This window comes from Abramis brama (assembly GCF_963993115.1).
Source record: "Abramis brama genome assembly, chromosome: 13".
NCBI classification, from domain to species: Eukaryota; Metazoa; Chordata; class Actinopteri; order Cypriniformes; family Leuciscidae; genus Abramis; species Abramis brama.
In genome coordinates, this window is record NC_139975.1 from 8,779,463 (window position 1) to 8,796,990 (window position 17,528).

Here is a 17,528-nt window from a genome sequence, read left to right on the forward strand (position 1 = left end):
GTGACAGTTTTGCTATGTCCCCGAGTATCTATCTCTTCAATTGTAAAGCTGAATTACACCTCAACCATGATCTAGAATGTGTTTTACATCTTTGTACCTACTTATGTATTCTTCTGTTCGAGAAAATGTATACCTCGGTTGTGGTCCACTCCTCATGTCCCACATATCATGTCCTGTTAATATGTGGATGAATCAAATTGCTAGTTTTCTTCCTTTAGAAAAACTAACTTGTGACTTACCCCGGAGGTCTAATGATTCCTGGCGTATTTGGTCCCCTGTTTGGGAATTTTTTGCTATTACCCTTCACTCGATCCTTGAACTACCAGTTGATGGATGATTGTATATGCCCCCATAAGACACCTGTACCACGGTTTTGATATTGTAAAACTATAAAAACAATTCTTTAATTATATTTAAAAAAAATTGATTTTGAAAAAATAAAAAATGCTTCTATTAACAAAAACACAAAAAATAAACACAATGAAAGTCTATTGTTTTGGAACCCATTTATTTACATTGTATGGGCAAAAAAACAACAACATTTAATACATTCTTCAAAATATCTCCTTTTGAGTTTCACAGAAGAAGGAAAGTCTTCAGTTTTGGAACCACATGAGAATTTTCATTTTTGGATGACCTATCCCTTAAAGATGAGTTAAGTCTTGTCCATTACAAGAATGGAGAATTCTTGTTTTGTTTTATGGAATATTGCAGTATTTATTATACATGATTTAACCATGCACATAATTATTTTTATTTTATTCATGTGGCCTCTTAATATTTAATCAAAGTAACTTCCCCAACATCTCTTCTCTGATGACGTGTTTACTGGCATGAGGGCGGGACAACCTGTGACTCACATGACATCACAGCAATAACAAACCACAACCATCCAATCAATTCCCAATGGACTAAATCAAGTCCCGCCCTACATTTTTTCTTCTTCGACTAGCTGTTTCACTCAGATACATGTCACAATAGGGAAGAAAAGACTATCTCAACTTCTGTTTCTTGCTGACTTCAGGTTTCAACTGGTGGGGTTATTAAGGAAGGGCATCGCATTAACTGCGAGAAACCGACCAGCATCATTTATTTTCAATGAGAGTTGGTAATTAGAGGCGACATGAGCAACAGAGAGTCAAGCCAGTTAGACAAAGTTTGAGAGCAGAGTGAACTTTTCTCAAGCATGCAGTGGCACGATGTGGCAAATACCAGATAGTGGCAGATGCAGATAGTGATTCAGTTGGCTGGCGGTCAAGTAGGAACACAGAGTAGTAGTTGCTTCAAGCTTACTCTGTTTTGAGATGGTGTGTTCACTGTTCAGTGTAACAATTGAATGTATTTCTATTTCTATTTAGAGTTCAGTGCACCTGTGGTTTTGACATCTGCTTTAGACTTGATGGGTAATGTTGGAAATATGATAATGATATACACTATGTCATATCTAACCAAATAAATTACCTGGCTGTCCCTGTTATGTCAACATTTATTTTATAGATCCGTTCCATAATGTCAGTGCGTTGGCAGAGGTGTACACATTAAAGTTGGGCTCTAACAGGTTACATTCTGCAAATTTGGCAGCAGATTGATTTAGCTGCGCTTCACCAAGGATGTGGTCTTAGTCCTTGTAGTGCACAGGAAGAGGAAGAGGCTTGCACTTCAGTGGAAACACGTGGTACGGCGAGAGCTCTGGCCTTGAAATATCTGCAGAACACCAGCCTCTCAGCGAATGTTTTGAAATGCATGATGGTTAGAAAGTCTGCATGATAAGATTGCATTGTAATCCTTCTGATTTTCCCACACCTGGTTGAACCTTTCAGCTAGTCATGTTTGCTTTTATTGCCGTTTGCATTGTTGTGTGACATGGACACTATAAGCCGAATTACTGGAGAAAAACCACAAACAGTTCTCAGATGAACAGCTCTCAGTCAAACTACAAACATTTCTTATTATTATCAATATTGAAAACATTTTTGATGATTACTATTTTTGTGGAAACCGCGACGTATCGTTTTCAGGGTTCTGTAATGAATAGAAAGTTCGCAAGAACTTTTTGTAGCATTTGTTACTGTCACTTTTAATCAATTTAATGCGCCCTTGCTGGAAAAAAGTCTTAATTTCTTTCAAAAACTATTTTACTGACCTCAAACTTTTGAATGGTAGTTTATGCAACTGTCTAAATTAAATCACAGAATCTGCAATAACCAAGCAAACATGACAACTTAGTTCATGCTTAAAGAGATAGTTCGCCCAAAAATTTAAATTCTTTCATGATTTACTCGCTCTCAAGTTGTTCCAAACCTTTATGAACACAAAAGAAGATATTTTGAAGAATGTCATTCCTTTCTGCCATGAAACGCAAAAAGAGATATTTGACACAATGTTCACGCCCCCCTTTTGCCATGTGATTGCTTTGTGCGAGGAGCAGACTGATGTTTAAGATGTTACAGCTTACAAGTTTTAAATTATGACGCATTCAGATCTAGGGGTATGACGGTTAGTATATAACCGTGAGACCGACGGTTATAGTTGAACACCGTCATTACAACTCTATAACCGCCAAAACCGTGTTATTAAAATATTTTTTACAAACATTTTTTATCATAGAGAATGTTTAAATACTAATTAAAAACAATTGTTAACAGTCTGTGTTATTAATGGTCTATGTCGTTTCCAACTGTATTTGATTCTTTGCCAAGTACCCCCTGACCGACCGCCAATCGTTTGAGATAGAAATAAAAGCTATGATATAGTGATGTGCCATCATTATGAGATTTATTAAACAAATGAAAAACATTTGCAATAATAAACATTAGCAATGAACATTTGCAATCGGGAGACATGGTTTTTACCACTTAATGAAGTTTTGTTTTGTAAATCGTCAGACATGATTTTTACCACTTCATTAAGTTTTGCTTTGTAGAAAGCCTTTCTTTAAAGTGAATTTCGTTTTGTACAAATTGTATCTTAATTTTAATAAATGTTTCATCAACCAATTGCATGTATTTAATAAATAAAAAGCATATATAGGAGACAATATAATAACCGTGACATGAAGGCTCCGATGTGCCGCGTTCACTTGCATTGCATTGTGAAGTTGAACTAGAGCGCATCGTAAATGAATGAAACTCAGCGTAGGCCTATGCCTCATACATTAGCATTAAATATCTTTGCTGCTGCATCCTTTCTAGAACAGACAAGGGCTTTCTTGCGGCTCGCATCAGCAGAGCATTGCATCGTCCATAGGCCGCAAAACAATCAGCGGGTGCAGCTTTGAAATCTGGTCAAAAAACTTTGGTGCGGATGATGAGTTTTGTGATGCGGTTGCGGATGAACTAATACCCCATCCGCGTATCTCTATTGATAACAACATTGAACACTACACAAATATAAATTTTATTCAAACTAAGTTGTCCTATAACAGACGAACGTCGCAACCCTCCCCCCCTCTCTCCCGACGGTTATGTTACGAACCGTCACATTTGACTCACGTCATAACCGTCATCACCAATTCTGAAACCGGCACACCCCTATTCAGATCTGCCAAATCATTTTTGGCATCAATGATGCTTAACGGAATTGGTTGTCTGTTTCAAAACCAATTATGATCCAGCATGTATAAAGATATTTAAGAAGGACTGCAGAGTGGAAGATAAAGAGAACAAAACGGGGGAATTTTCATTTTACAGTTCATTAAAGTTTTTTGCATCTCTCCTTTTGCAGTCGACGGACCTTGTCTGCGAATCATCGAACAACCAAAACAGGTAATGCACATAATATTTTGGCAAATGCTCTTGTTAAATGATTTGAACTAGTCAAAAAACGTCACCACTGAAATGTTTTCTTGCTTCTTCAAGTTAAATACTGTGTAATGGCACAAAGGTTCAGAAGAGACTGGTAACTCTGGCAACAGGCAGTGGCAATAACAAACTCAGTATAGCACAACATTAATTCTGACATTGTCATCTCCAGAGGGGCTTCAGGTTCCGCTATGGGTGTGAAGGCCCCTCCCATGGAGGACTCCCAGGGGCCTCCAGCGAGAAGAACAGGAAGTCTTACCCACAAGTGAAGGTATGGTTCAACCAGTTAGAGCTCTGCTGATGCTTTGCGAGAAACAAACCATTCTCTTACAGTTCACTTCTGGTTGGGCAATATGGTTTTGATTGACAGGATAAACCCATGATCTGCTATTTTATTTCTCCACTGCTAATCAAGCTGAGAGGTTTTTTTTTTTGTGGTCTTGGTAGACTTCATCATCTCGAATAAATTTAAAAAATAAAGGTTGAAAATCTCCCTTTGACTTGCACTACGGTTCAATAGTTTTGGGTCAGTAAGATTAATTTTTTTTAAGACATTTATAGTTTTACAAAAGATTTCTGTTTCAAATAAATACTGTTCTTTTCTGTTCATCAAAGAATCCTGTAAAAATATATATCAAAGTTTCCAGTAAAATATTAAGCAGCTGTAGCACAACTGTTTTCAATAATAATAATAATAAGAAATTATTCTTTTCCACCAAATCAGCATATTAGAATGATTTCTGAAGGATCATGTGACGGATAGAGTAATGATGCTGAAAAATCAGCTTTGCCATCACAGGAATAAATTAAATTTGATCTTACCGACCCCAAATTTCTGAACAACAGTGTACATTGTGTAATTGGCAGCAATAATGTCATTGGTGACATTTGCATCCTGAATTCTGAGTTCTTCCTTTTATTAATATGCATATAATTGTGATTGGTCTTTTTGCTTAGGTATGGATCATCATATTCTTACCTAAAACTTTAAAGGAATAATTCACCTAAAATAAAAGTCTTCATTTGCTCATCTTTGATGTTTCTCATGTTAAACACTAAAGATGTCTTACAGGATGTTCATGCTCTACTTTTTGTACAATGAATTTCAACCAGAGGCTGTTAAGCTCCAAAATCACTTATATTTTGGCCTGTTTCTCACATAAAGCTTGTATGGCTTCAGAAAATTAAGTTTTTGAGGTTGACACTGACAACCAATTACGTTCATTGTATGAAAGAGCAGCATGAACATCCTACCTAATATCTTTTTGTGGTCTACAGAAGAAAGTTCACGTCATGTAAATAATGCCATTTTTGTCGAAATATTTTTTTGCAAGCTTGTAAGTGCTGGTATTTCCTTCAGGAAATGCATATCTGATTTGCATAGTTTTGAGATCTAGAGAGAGAGAGAGCGCTGTCTGACATGGCGGCTCTTTCATCAAGTGATAAATCCAAATGATGCAATATTTGCTGGAGCACTCGGCTAAAAATAGTAGCTGCTTTCTCTAACAACCGCCTGTCTGTGCCAGGACAGTTATTTTGAGGTCAAGGTTTCGAAAGTGAGCGAAACAAAACAAGGAAAGAGGGGAGAGAAATGAAAGAAGGACTTTGTTCTGTGATCATGTTCTCCTTCATGACGGCAGTCTGTTTGGGAATTTCCTCAGTGTGTCACTGGGGTAATTAGTGGGAAGAATCGTTCTCTGTAATGTGGCGTCAGAGATGGGAAATCTCGCCCCCTCTCGCCCTGACACACTCTGACATGCAACACATACAAGCACATATTAAAGAGGTGTGTGTGTGTGTGTACTTGTACAACTATCTATGTGAGGACCAGTTTGAGTTTTAGACCATTGGAGTGAGGACAAAGAGAGTAAAGTGAGGACATTTGGGCTGGTCCTCACTTTCTGAGACCCCTTTAAAGGCCTGTTTGAGGGTCAAGACTTGGTTTTAGGGATAAGGTTATAATTAGGTTAAGGGTAAGGGTTCGGGTTAGGCACTTAGTTGTGATGGGTTAGGTTAGGGTAAGCGGCTAGAGATTGCATTGTGTCAATGAATGTCATAAAGATAGATGTACAAAAATGTGTGTGTGTGTACTTTGCACATACACCTCCGAGTAAGTGTGGGCTTTACTGGGACTCCAAATTCTTGATCAGATTAATTTTATTTGGTATGCATTGATGTTGTATAAATGTTTTATTTTTAGAAGTGTCTGGTTGTCAAAAACCATTAAATTACAGACCCCAAATTTGGTAGAATTGTCCCAGATCTCACCTGCTACTCAGATGTACACGCACACATATATCCGACTATAGGTGGCACTATAATAGGCTTATTACACTAATAGGCTTATTTTTCACTAATAGCTCTAGAACCACATAAGTGAATGTACTTTATTGCTATGGAGCCACATAGACTATAAACAGAATTTTTATTTCCCCTTTAATCCACACAATATTGATGACTTCTGAAAAAGAGGAAACCTAAAAAAATCTGATTTTATTCCTGAAAAGAAAAAGTTATTAACGAGGACCCATCATGCTTTTTTACTTTGTCAACATTCTTTAGTTTAGTGTTTAATGTTGCTGTTTGAGCATGAAAAAGGTCTTGTGAAGTTACAAAGCACAAAGTTCACTCCAAAGCAAGTTATTCTCTATATCAGTGCGCAGTGTTTCTGAACTCCCTGAAACGCCTCGATTGTAGTCTTGAGTTTTGTGTTCTGGGAACTTACACGTTACAATATTCAATAATTCCCGCCCCAAAAGGCCTGGTTGAGTTGCGTTAGTAGTGTGTTGAAACTCGTGGTTATGGTAAAGGGGCCAAAACATGACCAATCACAACACACTGGTCCAACCGACCAATCAAAGCACAGAAGGAGGGGCTTCATAACCGGAACTAAATGGAGTGTTACTGACAGATTGGGAAGAGAGGTGCTGCAACAATGACAAATGCGTGAAAAATAATGTTTTTTGAACATTCAAGCATGAAAACCTTTTCTATTAGACCCCAAAACAAAATCAAGAATTTGTAAAAGCGCATAATATAGCCTCTTTAAAACTTCAATTTTTAATCTTAACACATGCGCTGGAATCCCCTATGTTTATAATGTTGTTTTCATTTGCGGTCTACTATTAATTTTCTCGCTCTACTATGGACATCATACAGGTTTATTGTAGAGATTTCCGTGTTGATGAATTTTATATCATTACTCACAGCAAGAGGAAATTAGCTCAGCTGTTGGCCATATTGCACATCAACTGTTCAGCTCAGCTGTCTTCAGTTTTGTTTGACTCTCAGCCGGATCTGAGAGGGCGAAATGGAGGATAATTATTTACGTAATCGCACACATGTATGTTTTCATGTGTGGCATCAGTGCTTTGATGATATCATCAAACGATCTTTCTAGAGGGGCATGCGTTTATGTTCTTTAATATTCTCTGGGTATTTTTTTTCTGGGGGTTGATATTTCTAAGTGCATGAGTCATTTCTTCCCAGAGAAAGTGTCTTATAAGCCACATTTGAACTCGGCCTTTGAGCAGTCAAACCACACACACCAGCATATGAGTCAAGAGGAGATGATTTTAAAGTCTTTTCTTATTAATATTTGGGATTTACTTGTTATTCAAGCCACCGGGGCAATCTTTTGTTTTCATTTTAACTCTTCTGTGTGTTTATTAAGGATGGTGTTGTTGATAAGAATGGCCAAATTATTTTGTGGAAAAGTCCACAAATGGTCCGCCCACTTTCCCCAAATGCAGGGGTTTCCCCCACCGAAATGAGATTAACATACCTGTGACATTCCTTTGCCATTAATATCTTCTGGTTTGCCTTTCTGAACAGTATTTTTTGTCAAACTGCTACACAAAGACTGCTATCAAATTGTACATACCTATGTATGAATAGTAATTTTAGTATATAATATAGTACTATGTGTTTGTTTAATAATAAGAATAATAAAGACAAAAATGTCACTAAAAAAACTATAGTTATATTATTTCACAATAAATTATTATTGTAAAATAATGTTAATTCAGCTTTTATTGATTAGATGGTGATAGTATTATTTAACATTAAATTATATCAATTATTATATTTATCATAAGATAATAATGATCAGTGATTATTATTTTACAATATATGATATAAATGATTATATTATTTATTCTGAAATAAGGACAACAATCTATTGATGATAATAGTTTTAATTATACATGAATTATTATTATTATTTCACAATAAATGAATGTTATTGTAAAATAATAATATTTATGATATTTGTTTAATTGTTTGATTCGATTATTGTTATATCTACGGTAAATGATAAATTATTTTATTTATTAAAAGATAATAATGATAATTGTCAATGGATCAGTTATTAATCAATCAATAATAATTGTTTTATAAATAGATAATGAGGATGCTTATTATTTCACAACAAATTATATACATTATTATATTATTTATTGTGAATTAATTATCACAATAATCTATCAATACTACTAATAATAATAGTTTTATTTATACGTGATTATTATTGTTATTTCACAATCATTTTTTTAATTTTTTTTATTTATATAAATAATGATAATGATCAGTAATTATTTTTATTGATAAATGATGATGCTGACGATTATGGCAAAGTGGCAAATGTTTTGCAGATTTTGTCTTTTTTTAAAAACTGTATTGTGTCATTTCTTTTCTGTTTGTTTGTGGGACAACAGATCTGTAACTACCAGGGAGCAGCACGAGTGGTTGTTCAGCTGGTGACCAACTCCCCGGAGCCCCATCTCCATGCTCACAGTCTGGTGGGCAAGCAGTGCGATAAAGGAATCTGCATTGCCGATTTGCAGCCCAAAGACTCAAGTATCAGGTCTGAATTTATCCCTCAACATCCAGCGATTCAAAATACCTCTTTCTGAGCTAACAACACTTTTGGTACATGCAATGATAATGGTCATAATTAATATCCAATTGCACTTGTTTCACAGTTTTCCTAACTTGGGCATTTTGCACGTGACAAAGAAGAACGTGAGTAAAGTTTTGGAGGAGAGGATGATTGAGGCCTACAGGATGGGATATAACTACGGCATATTCATCAATCCTGACATAGATGTCCTACAAGGAGAAGTTCGCATACCCAGAGAACTCACAGGTGTGTGTGTGTGTGTGTGTGTCTGTCTGTCTGTCTGTCTGTGTGTGTTGTATTTTTAGTATTTAGATGTGTTTTTACATCCACATGGGGCAGTTAAAATAAACAACATTGTTGTTAATAATTTATTCAGCAAAGATGCATTCAATTGGTTAAAGTGTCAGTAAATATATTTGTGTTACAAATGATTTCTATTTCAGATAAATGTTGTTGTAATATTTATCAAAGAAAAAAATGCATCACGGTTTCCACAAAAATATTAAGCAGCACATCTGTTTTCAGAATGTTTCTTGAGCACCAAGTCTAGGGTTGGGTACCGAAACTGGGCACCGGTATGGAACCGGACCGAATAAAAACGCAGATTTCGGTGCCACTTTAATGCCTCAGCTGTCTGTTGAAATATCTGCCCTCTGGTTCTCCGAAACGGACGTTAGAAGCATCATCAGCGCATGTGATCGCTAGTTAACCCTTTGACGCGTACGATTGTTCACACTGGTGTGCTTAATGTTCAGATCACGTGATCATCAGATGCTAAATTCAAATTTGCGTTCGCGCGTTGGCTGGCGCTGAGCCAGAGACAGACGCTCTCAACGCTGTGTCATCACAACTATTCAGTGTTTTCAACCACACAAGCTTTATTTTAGGTTTCAGACATTTAAATATGAAACACATTCACATACATGTATTTAAGAATAAATATATCAGCCAAGGACTGACTGACATAACGCAACCAATCACAGTTCGTTATTTGTTCCGTGTCATGTTTAGTGTGAAAATGTAAAGTCGATGTCCATACAATAACAGACTGGCATACATCTAATAAATTATTCATTCATGAATGTTGTGCTAGTTTACTTCAACAATAGAGCCACGAACCTCACGTACTTTTGAAAATCCAGCATTCTGTTGATCCTGATGAACGCTCATTTTCACAGTTGTAAACATGACAGCGTTCTTCTTCCTCGAGGGGTTTCGCCTCACGGCATTTAAGGCATTTAAGGTTCTAAAATAACGCTCAACTTGTGCAGGACATGCAATAAGTCAGGAGAGGTGTCGTATTTGGCCAGAGAAGGCAAAAAATGTGAAAAGAATTGCTGAAATTTAAAGCTGGTTTGTAGCATACCAAGAATACAGACTACTTAACTTGTGTTATTTAGTGTTAAATTATTGTATTTGGGTTAGGTGGCTTAGGTTTTATTGTGAATTTGTTGTGTTTTGTATTTAGACTACTTATATTTATATATTTACTCTAAAATTTTAATATATTCAATTTTAAGAATTCTTTTATTTTATTTTTTTTTTCAATAAAAAACATTCTTTAATGTCATTCACCATCGTTTTGAGGCTCTCTTTTTTTTAAAGTATCGGTTCAGGCACCGGTACCGTTTTAAAAGTATCGATTTGGCACCGGGATTGAAAAAAAAAGAAAAAAGACGATACCCAATCCTAATCAAGTCATCATATTAGAATCATTTCTGAAGGATCATGTGACACTGAAGACTGGAGTAATGATGCTGAAAATTCAGCTTTGACATCACAAAAATTTAAGTTTAAATATATTAAAATAGAAAACAGCTATTTTAATTTGTAATAATATCTCACAATATTACTTTTTTTTTCCTTCCTTTTTTTTTTTTTTTTTTTACAGTACTTTTGATCAAATAAATGCAGCCTTGGTGAGCATAAAAGACTTTTGTTCAAAAACATTAATATTACCAACCCCAAATTTTTAAACTGTAGTGTACATTCATAAATACATTTTTGCAGGAAGTTGATGGCATACAGTGTGACCAATGTTACTCACTGGTTTGTACTTTTCAACCCAAAAATACAAGTGACTAAACTTATTATACTGCTTATGGTTGTTCTAGCTTAACGGTTGAAGATCTGGAATAGTATCCGAAAGGTTGTAGGTTTAAACTCCACAAGAAGCGAACACTTGTCACTTTGTACAAAGAAAATGAACCCCAGTTTGATCCGAAGGCAGTGGTCCTATGGATTTAAATAGGAATTAATGATTCTTTTTAAGAATGCTTGAAGTGTTCAGCACATTGTGACTGTGTGTACGTGTATTTCAGAACATGAGAAGAACCAGATTAGCACTGCAGCCAATAATCAGTCGAAGGAGATGGACCTGAGTGTGGTCCGGCTCATGTTCACAGCCTTCCTGCCCGACAGTGATGGAGGCTTCACCCGCAGACTGGATCCGGTCATTTCTGACCCCATCTTCGACAGCAGTGAGTATCATCCTCCTTGATGCTGACCGTGTCAATCAGAAGCATTCATAGCAGTGCTATTTTAGTATCATTGAGATATAATTGTAGTCTTTATGTCAACAATTTACAATAAGGTCTCATTTGTTAAAAAGAGTAAATGCATTAGCTAACATGAACTAACATGGAGCAATGTGGGTTTTTTTTGTACAGAATTTATTCATTTGTTAATGTTTGTTAATAAAAGCACAATTGCTCATTGTTTGTTCATGTTAATTCACAGTGCATTAATGTTTACAGATACAACTTTTGATTTTAAAAATGTATTAGTAAATGTTGAAAGTAACGTTAAGATTGATAAATACTAAGTATTGCTAATTGTTCGTGTTAACTAAAGTTAACAAATAAAACCTTATTGTACACGGTTATAGACTTTATTAACATTCTTAATTAGTTTTTATTTTATTTTTTGTTGTTGTGTGTTTGTCATTTTTATCCATTTTTGTTTTTTATACTGTTAATTTTTTGTTTTAGCAAATCTAGTAATCGAAAATGAGAAATGTTACCTTGGAAACTAGCTGAAATAATATAAACTTACTTTATTACATTTTATTTTATTTCAGTGAACGTTTATTTTATTTCAAGTAACAAAATAGTTTTATTTAACGGTTTTAGTATTAGTTTTAGTTTACTATAATAACCCTAATTCATAGTCATTATAAATTTAGCAACAAACACTTTTCTTTCACTTCTTTGTCCCAGTAGTTTCTGTTAACGGGGTGGTCACATGATTTTGAGTTTGGGGCTAATGATTGTTATTAGGTCTCACTTTCAGTCTCTTTCTCGTTTTCTTATTCTGTCTCTCTAACTCTCTGGCAGAGAACTGTTGGGTATTGCTTCCTCCCTGAAACTAAGCCTACACTTTCATTTTCCCCTCCCTTTTCTGATAATCTCTGACTCCATTTCTGCCTCTCTCCTCAGTGCTGTCGGAGTAAAAAATTAAATAAAAAGGAAAAATGTGACCCTGGATCACAAAACCAGTCATAAGTTATTTGTGGCAATAGCCAACAATACATTGTATGGGTCAAAATTATCGATTTTTTTTTTTTTTTTTATGCCAAAAATCTAGGATATTAAGTAAGGATCATGTTCCATCAAGATATTTTGTAAATTTGCTATATAAAACATTTATTTTTGTGAGTGAATGCAGCACAATCGCGAACATAAATGGACAAATTTAAAAGCGATTTTCTCAATGTTTCGATTTTTTTGCACCCTCAGATTTCAGATATTCAAATAATTGTATCTCGACCAAATATTGTCCTATCCTAACAAACCATACATCCATGGAAAGCTTATTTATTCAGCTTTCAGATGATGTGTAAATCTCAATTTCAAAAAATTGACCCATGTGACTGGTTTTGTGGTCCAGGGTCACAAATAAGGAAACTCCACAAAAAACAACTTTTTAATTTCAAACAACCCTGTCTCTCTTGTTGCTTTTTAGAAGCCCCAAATGCCTCCAATCTGAAGATAGTGCGGATGGATCGGACTGCCGGCTGTGTGACAGGAGGAGAGGAGGTCTATCTGCTATGTGACAAAGTCCAGAAAGGTCAGAAAGCAATATCACAACGGTCATGGCATGCTCTGCCTGTCTGTTATTGCTGAACAGAATTAAGGACATGTAATGAAAAACAGGATTTTTTCCATTTTTGCCACTTTCAAACTGTAACATTTACAATGGACATCTTAAAGAGTTATTCAGCAATTACTGCGGTTGTGTCATCACAACCATGATCAAATTAACATAGACAATTGCATTAGCAATTCCTGTACAGCAACTCAGCCATTCTTTTTATTTCTCTTGCAGAGTTTAGCCAGTCATAAAGATAATTTACATATACACTACTGTTCGAAGGTTTGGGGTTAGTAAGGTCTTTTAAAAAAAAAGAAATTAATCAAAAAGCACTGAAAAATGTTAAGCAGCACAACTGTTCAAATCAGCATATTAGAATGATTTCTGAAGGATCATGTGACACTGAAGACTGGAGCCTTGGTGAGAGATTTAGAGATTTATTTCAAAAACATTACAAAATCTTACTATCCCTAAACTTTTGAACAGTAGTATATCTTAAAGTAAAGTAGCAAAAACAGAGCAGAGTAGGAGATGCATAAATGTGAATGGGAGAAATCGTAAAGCTCAGTTTTGCAGAGCAAATCAGCTTTTTAATATAGGACTGGAAGTCCCACCTTATGGTTTAAAGAGCCAATCGCCTTTTTGATAGAGCCATGAAATGTTTGTTTTACTCTTGAACTTGAATTAGCTAGACCAGCTTGAATAATACAAACAATTTGCATGATTTCAACCAAAAAAGCGTAGATTATTAGCCTATTGTCGTCTGATTTGATTCCTCATTTGAAATGTCATTTAAACGTAATATTGACAGGCAATTTCGGTGATTTCCGTCTTTTGCCATTAAAGTAGACAGGAGCTATACTTGCATTATTGGTAATAGTTGCCCGGGGCATTACCAAGATGGCCGCCGAGGGAACTGACTTGTTTTAAAAGGGACTTTGCTAAGGGTCAGAACGAGAGTGTAAAGAAAAGTTCTTATGAAACTAAGCAGTGACTGTTTTTGGTGCAAGAATTCTTGACTTCAGGAGATAGGGATGTAAAGGTGTAAGTGTGGATGCTTTAAGGATCGGGAACGTTTGAAAAAGCCATTTTGTAAAGTTTTCTGAATGAAACAGTTTTAGCTTTTAACCTACAGGTGATCCGGCTCCTTGTTATCTTGTCGTAGATTTTGGATGCCCTGCACTCTTAAAGGAAGTTTTCACTGCAGATTTCCAGCTGTAGGGAATTCCCCATTTCATATGCAAATTCGGGGGTAGGAGACGTCAGTTTTTCAACGACCTACTCGCCATTTCCCTTCTCTCATCTTATCCTAACCTTGCTCACAAAGAAGACGTCACTTCATGGACAAGTCATAGTATGATAAATAGATGATCAGTCTGTTTCTAATTCTGGTTGAACCTGAAATACAAAGTATTCACCATTACTACCCACTAAATCCTCTGAAATATTGACAACAAGCTCTGGAGTGTTTTAAAATGAGGAATAAGATTCATACCACAGTTTCAGTCATGATCTGTTTATGGTATTGTGATGCATTGAATGACAAGTTTTGCTGCGTAAATCATATTGCGGTGGCATCGGCGATCCCCAGCCCTAATAATATGAAAAGACAGTCTTACATGAGTATTTTATTGTTTGGTATCATGGTATATCTCTCAGTACCATGGTATTTCCAATTGATACCTAGAACATCTGATATATTTCTGGATCATGTGTCTGTATTGTGCTTATCTATTGAATGAAGTTTGTATTATATTAGATCATGGCTTTTGAGGAAGTACGAGCGTTCTGCATTGTGATGACGGAGATTCAAATTTTACTGTGTCTGTCGACAGTTGTTTCCTCTTTCTTTCCCTGTTGGTTCACAGTAATTTCATTATCTTATTTTCCTCTTATGTGATGTCATTGTTTGTTTTTGTTGTTGTGACAGATGACATCCAGGTGCGGTTTTACGAAGATGATGATTCAGGACTAACCTGGGAGGCCTACGGGGATTTCTCCCCGACTGACGTCCACAGACAGGTCAGCACAGGAACTGGTCCCTGCTGGTCCAAACCTGATTCTTTATGTTTAGTGACTTGCTTTGTGGTTTGATGATGCCTTCAGTCTGTTTCGTATAGACAAATCCTAACTTCTCTGGAATAAATAATTGGAGAAGAAGCACAGCTATTGAGGATTTATTAAGGCAGCATTGACTCAAAACGGATCTTTCCCTACATTCTTTATACACTATTGTTTGAAAGTTTTGGATTTTTAAAATGTTTTTGAAATAAGTATTTTATGCTCACCAAGGCTGCGCTTATTTGATACAGTAAAAGCAGTAATACTGTGAAATATTATTACAATTTAAAATGATTTATTTCTGTTTTAATATATTTTAGAATGTAATTTATTCCAGTGATGGCAAAGCTGAATGATCCGCATCATTACTCCAGTCTTCAGTCACATGATCCATCAGAAATCATTATTATCAGTGTTGGAAACAGTTAATATTTTAGTGTAAACCTTGATACATCTTTTTATGGATTCTTTAATAAATAGAAAGTTCAAAAGAACAGTGTTTATTTGAAATTGAAATCTTTTGTAACATTATAAATGTCTTTACTGATGCATTGAATGCATCCTTGCTGAAAAAAGTTTTAATTATTCATCAAGTCACTGTTTCATACTGACTTTAAATGACTGTAATTATATAGTAATATTATTATTATTATTATTAATAATAAAATAAATATTCTGGCGGAATGAATAATCCACCTTTCATTTCCATCCCTTAGTTTGCCATCGTCTTCAAGACGCCTAAATATCGAGACCAGAACCTCCAGAAGCCAATCTCTGTGTTTGTGCAGCTCAAGAGGAAGTCAGACAATGAAACAAGCGAACCCAAGCCATTCACTTACCATCCACAGATTATAGGTACAGTCTTTACCCATCTCCCAAAAGTTTTGATTGTAACCACAACTCTCTTTTTTTTAGGATTTTTGCCACAATTTTTATGTCTGCAAAAAAAAAATTGCAGACAGAAAAAAATGTCTATTGTCAAAAGACAAAATCAAAAAAATACTTAGAGTGGGGTCCAAAAGTGCCAATAATTCTATTTTGTATGTTTGAAATTTAAGATTTTTTTTTTTACTGCATAGCAATTAAGTAAAAAGTCCAGTGTCTGCCCATACACTGGTTTAATTTTCCACTGAATTTCTCTTTTAAACTGTTTTTAGACAAAGAAGAGGTCCAGAGAAAGAGACAGAAAACCCTGCCAAACTTCCAAGACTACAGCGGAGCAGGAGGCGGAGCAGGAGGCATGTTTAGAGGAGGAGGGGGTGGGTCTACAGCAGGGGGCGGTCCCAGTGGAGGAGGAGGAGGTACTTCAATATTACATTGGACTTTTTAAATAAACGTTTCAATATCCCACCGTGCACTGCTTTGATGCATTGATGTTGGCCAAATCTTTTAGATCAAAATATTTCATGTTTTTGTCTTCTAGCGCATTTTTACCAGGGATATCAAAATTATAATTATGGGTCTGGATACAACTTCTCCTCAGGCATGGGAGGAGGCGGGACAAGCATCAAGCATAGTGAGTGTCCAAGCTGTCAATCAAGCTGCCATCATCACAGCATATTCAGTGTCACATGATCCTTCAGAAATCGTTCTAATATGCTGATTTAATGCTCAGGAAACATTTCTTATTGATGGTGAAAACAGTTATTTAACTTTAAAAAAAAACATGATGTATTTCCTATCACTTTTGATCAATGTAATATGTCCTTGCATATAAATTAAGTATAAATCTCTTTAAAAAAAAATCTTACTGGCCCCTAAGAATGGGAGTGTACAAATGTTATAAGAAAATATATATATTTTGGGAAAAAACTTGCAGCAAAGTCCGTTTCTCAGTTTTCCTTCCTCTTTTAGCGTATCAAGACCCAGTAGAAGACAGTGAAGAGGATAGCGACAGTGATACAGATGATGATCCTGCTTCAGGTGGAGGAGTGCGAATCTGTGCCAAACCTGAACCTGTTCCCCTGAATCAGGGTGTGGCTAGTGATGACGCACAGCCTACAGAAGATCTCGAGTTAGACGCCACAGGTTAGACTGAGTTTGACTTCCCGGTATAGTCAATGCAGCTAAATCTTTAAACTTGTCTCTGGATAAATTTGTGCATTTCTCTTTTCAGACTGTGTGTTAGAGCCACATTTGGCTGAGCTAGCTGGAAGACATGCTCAAGCTCTCTTTCATTACGCATTAAGCGGTGATGCCAGAATGCTTCTGGCTCCACAGCGCCCCCTCATGACCACTCAAGACGAGAACGGAGACACGTAAGTCAGACAAGCCAACCTCATGTTTTTGTAGAAGCTCTATTCACATAAACTATCCACTTCTCACCAAAAACACGTCAAATGGGAATAAATGATTTCAGATGTTGTTTTGTCTTTTTTTTCACCCAAAGATTGAAGGTTTAATACTGAAATGTTGGGTTTGGTTTTTAGGGGTTTACATCTGGGAGTGATCCACAGTCAGACAGATGCCGTGCGAAATCTAGCACAAGTCATCTCTGATCTCCCTGGAGAGGATGTACTTAACATGAGGAATGATCTCTACCAGGTAGGGCTGCTCGATTATGGCAGAAATCATAATCATTATTATTTTGGTCAATATTGAAATCACGATTATTGGTGGGTGATATGATCAAAATCTTATGTCATGATAAGAGTAATTTTATTAGGGATGCACTG

At 35.9% G+C, this 17,528-nt stretch overlaps 1 protein-coding gene across 2 annotated transcripts in view; it reads left to right on the forward strand.

Annotated features, from left to right (window-relative positions):
* Positions 1-17,528, forward strand: part of nfkb1 (nuclear factor of kappa light polypeptide gene enhancer in B-cells 1) — a 38,729-nt gene that overhangs the window by 8,460 nt on the left and 12,741 nt on the right. For both annotated transcript variants that reach the window (XM_084134090.1, XM_084134091.1), the window contains exons 4-16: positions 3,724-3,764; positions 3,973-4,071; positions 8,516-8,664; positions 8,783-8,946; positions 11,022-11,180; positions 12,664-12,768; positions 14,723-14,814; positions 15,570-15,708; positions 16,011-16,154; positions 16,277-16,369; positions 16,708-16,881; positions 16,970-17,111; positions 17,283-17,397. In XM_084134090.1, the coding sequence (XP_083990216.1) occupies positions 3,724-3,764; positions 3,973-4,071; positions 8,516-8,664; positions 8,783-8,946; positions 11,022-11,180; positions 12,664-12,768; positions 14,723-14,814; positions 15,570-15,708; positions 16,011-16,154; positions 16,277-16,369; positions 16,708-16,881; positions 16,970-17,111; positions 17,283-17,397 (1,616 nt within the window). The remainder of the gene's footprint in view (positions 1-3,723; positions 3,765-3,972; positions 4,072-8,515; positions 8,665-8,782; positions 8,947-11,021; positions 11,181-12,663; positions 12,769-14,722; positions 14,815-15,569; positions 15,709-16,010; positions 16,155-16,276; positions 16,370-16,707; positions 16,882-16,969; positions 17,112-17,282; positions 17,398-17,528) is intronic.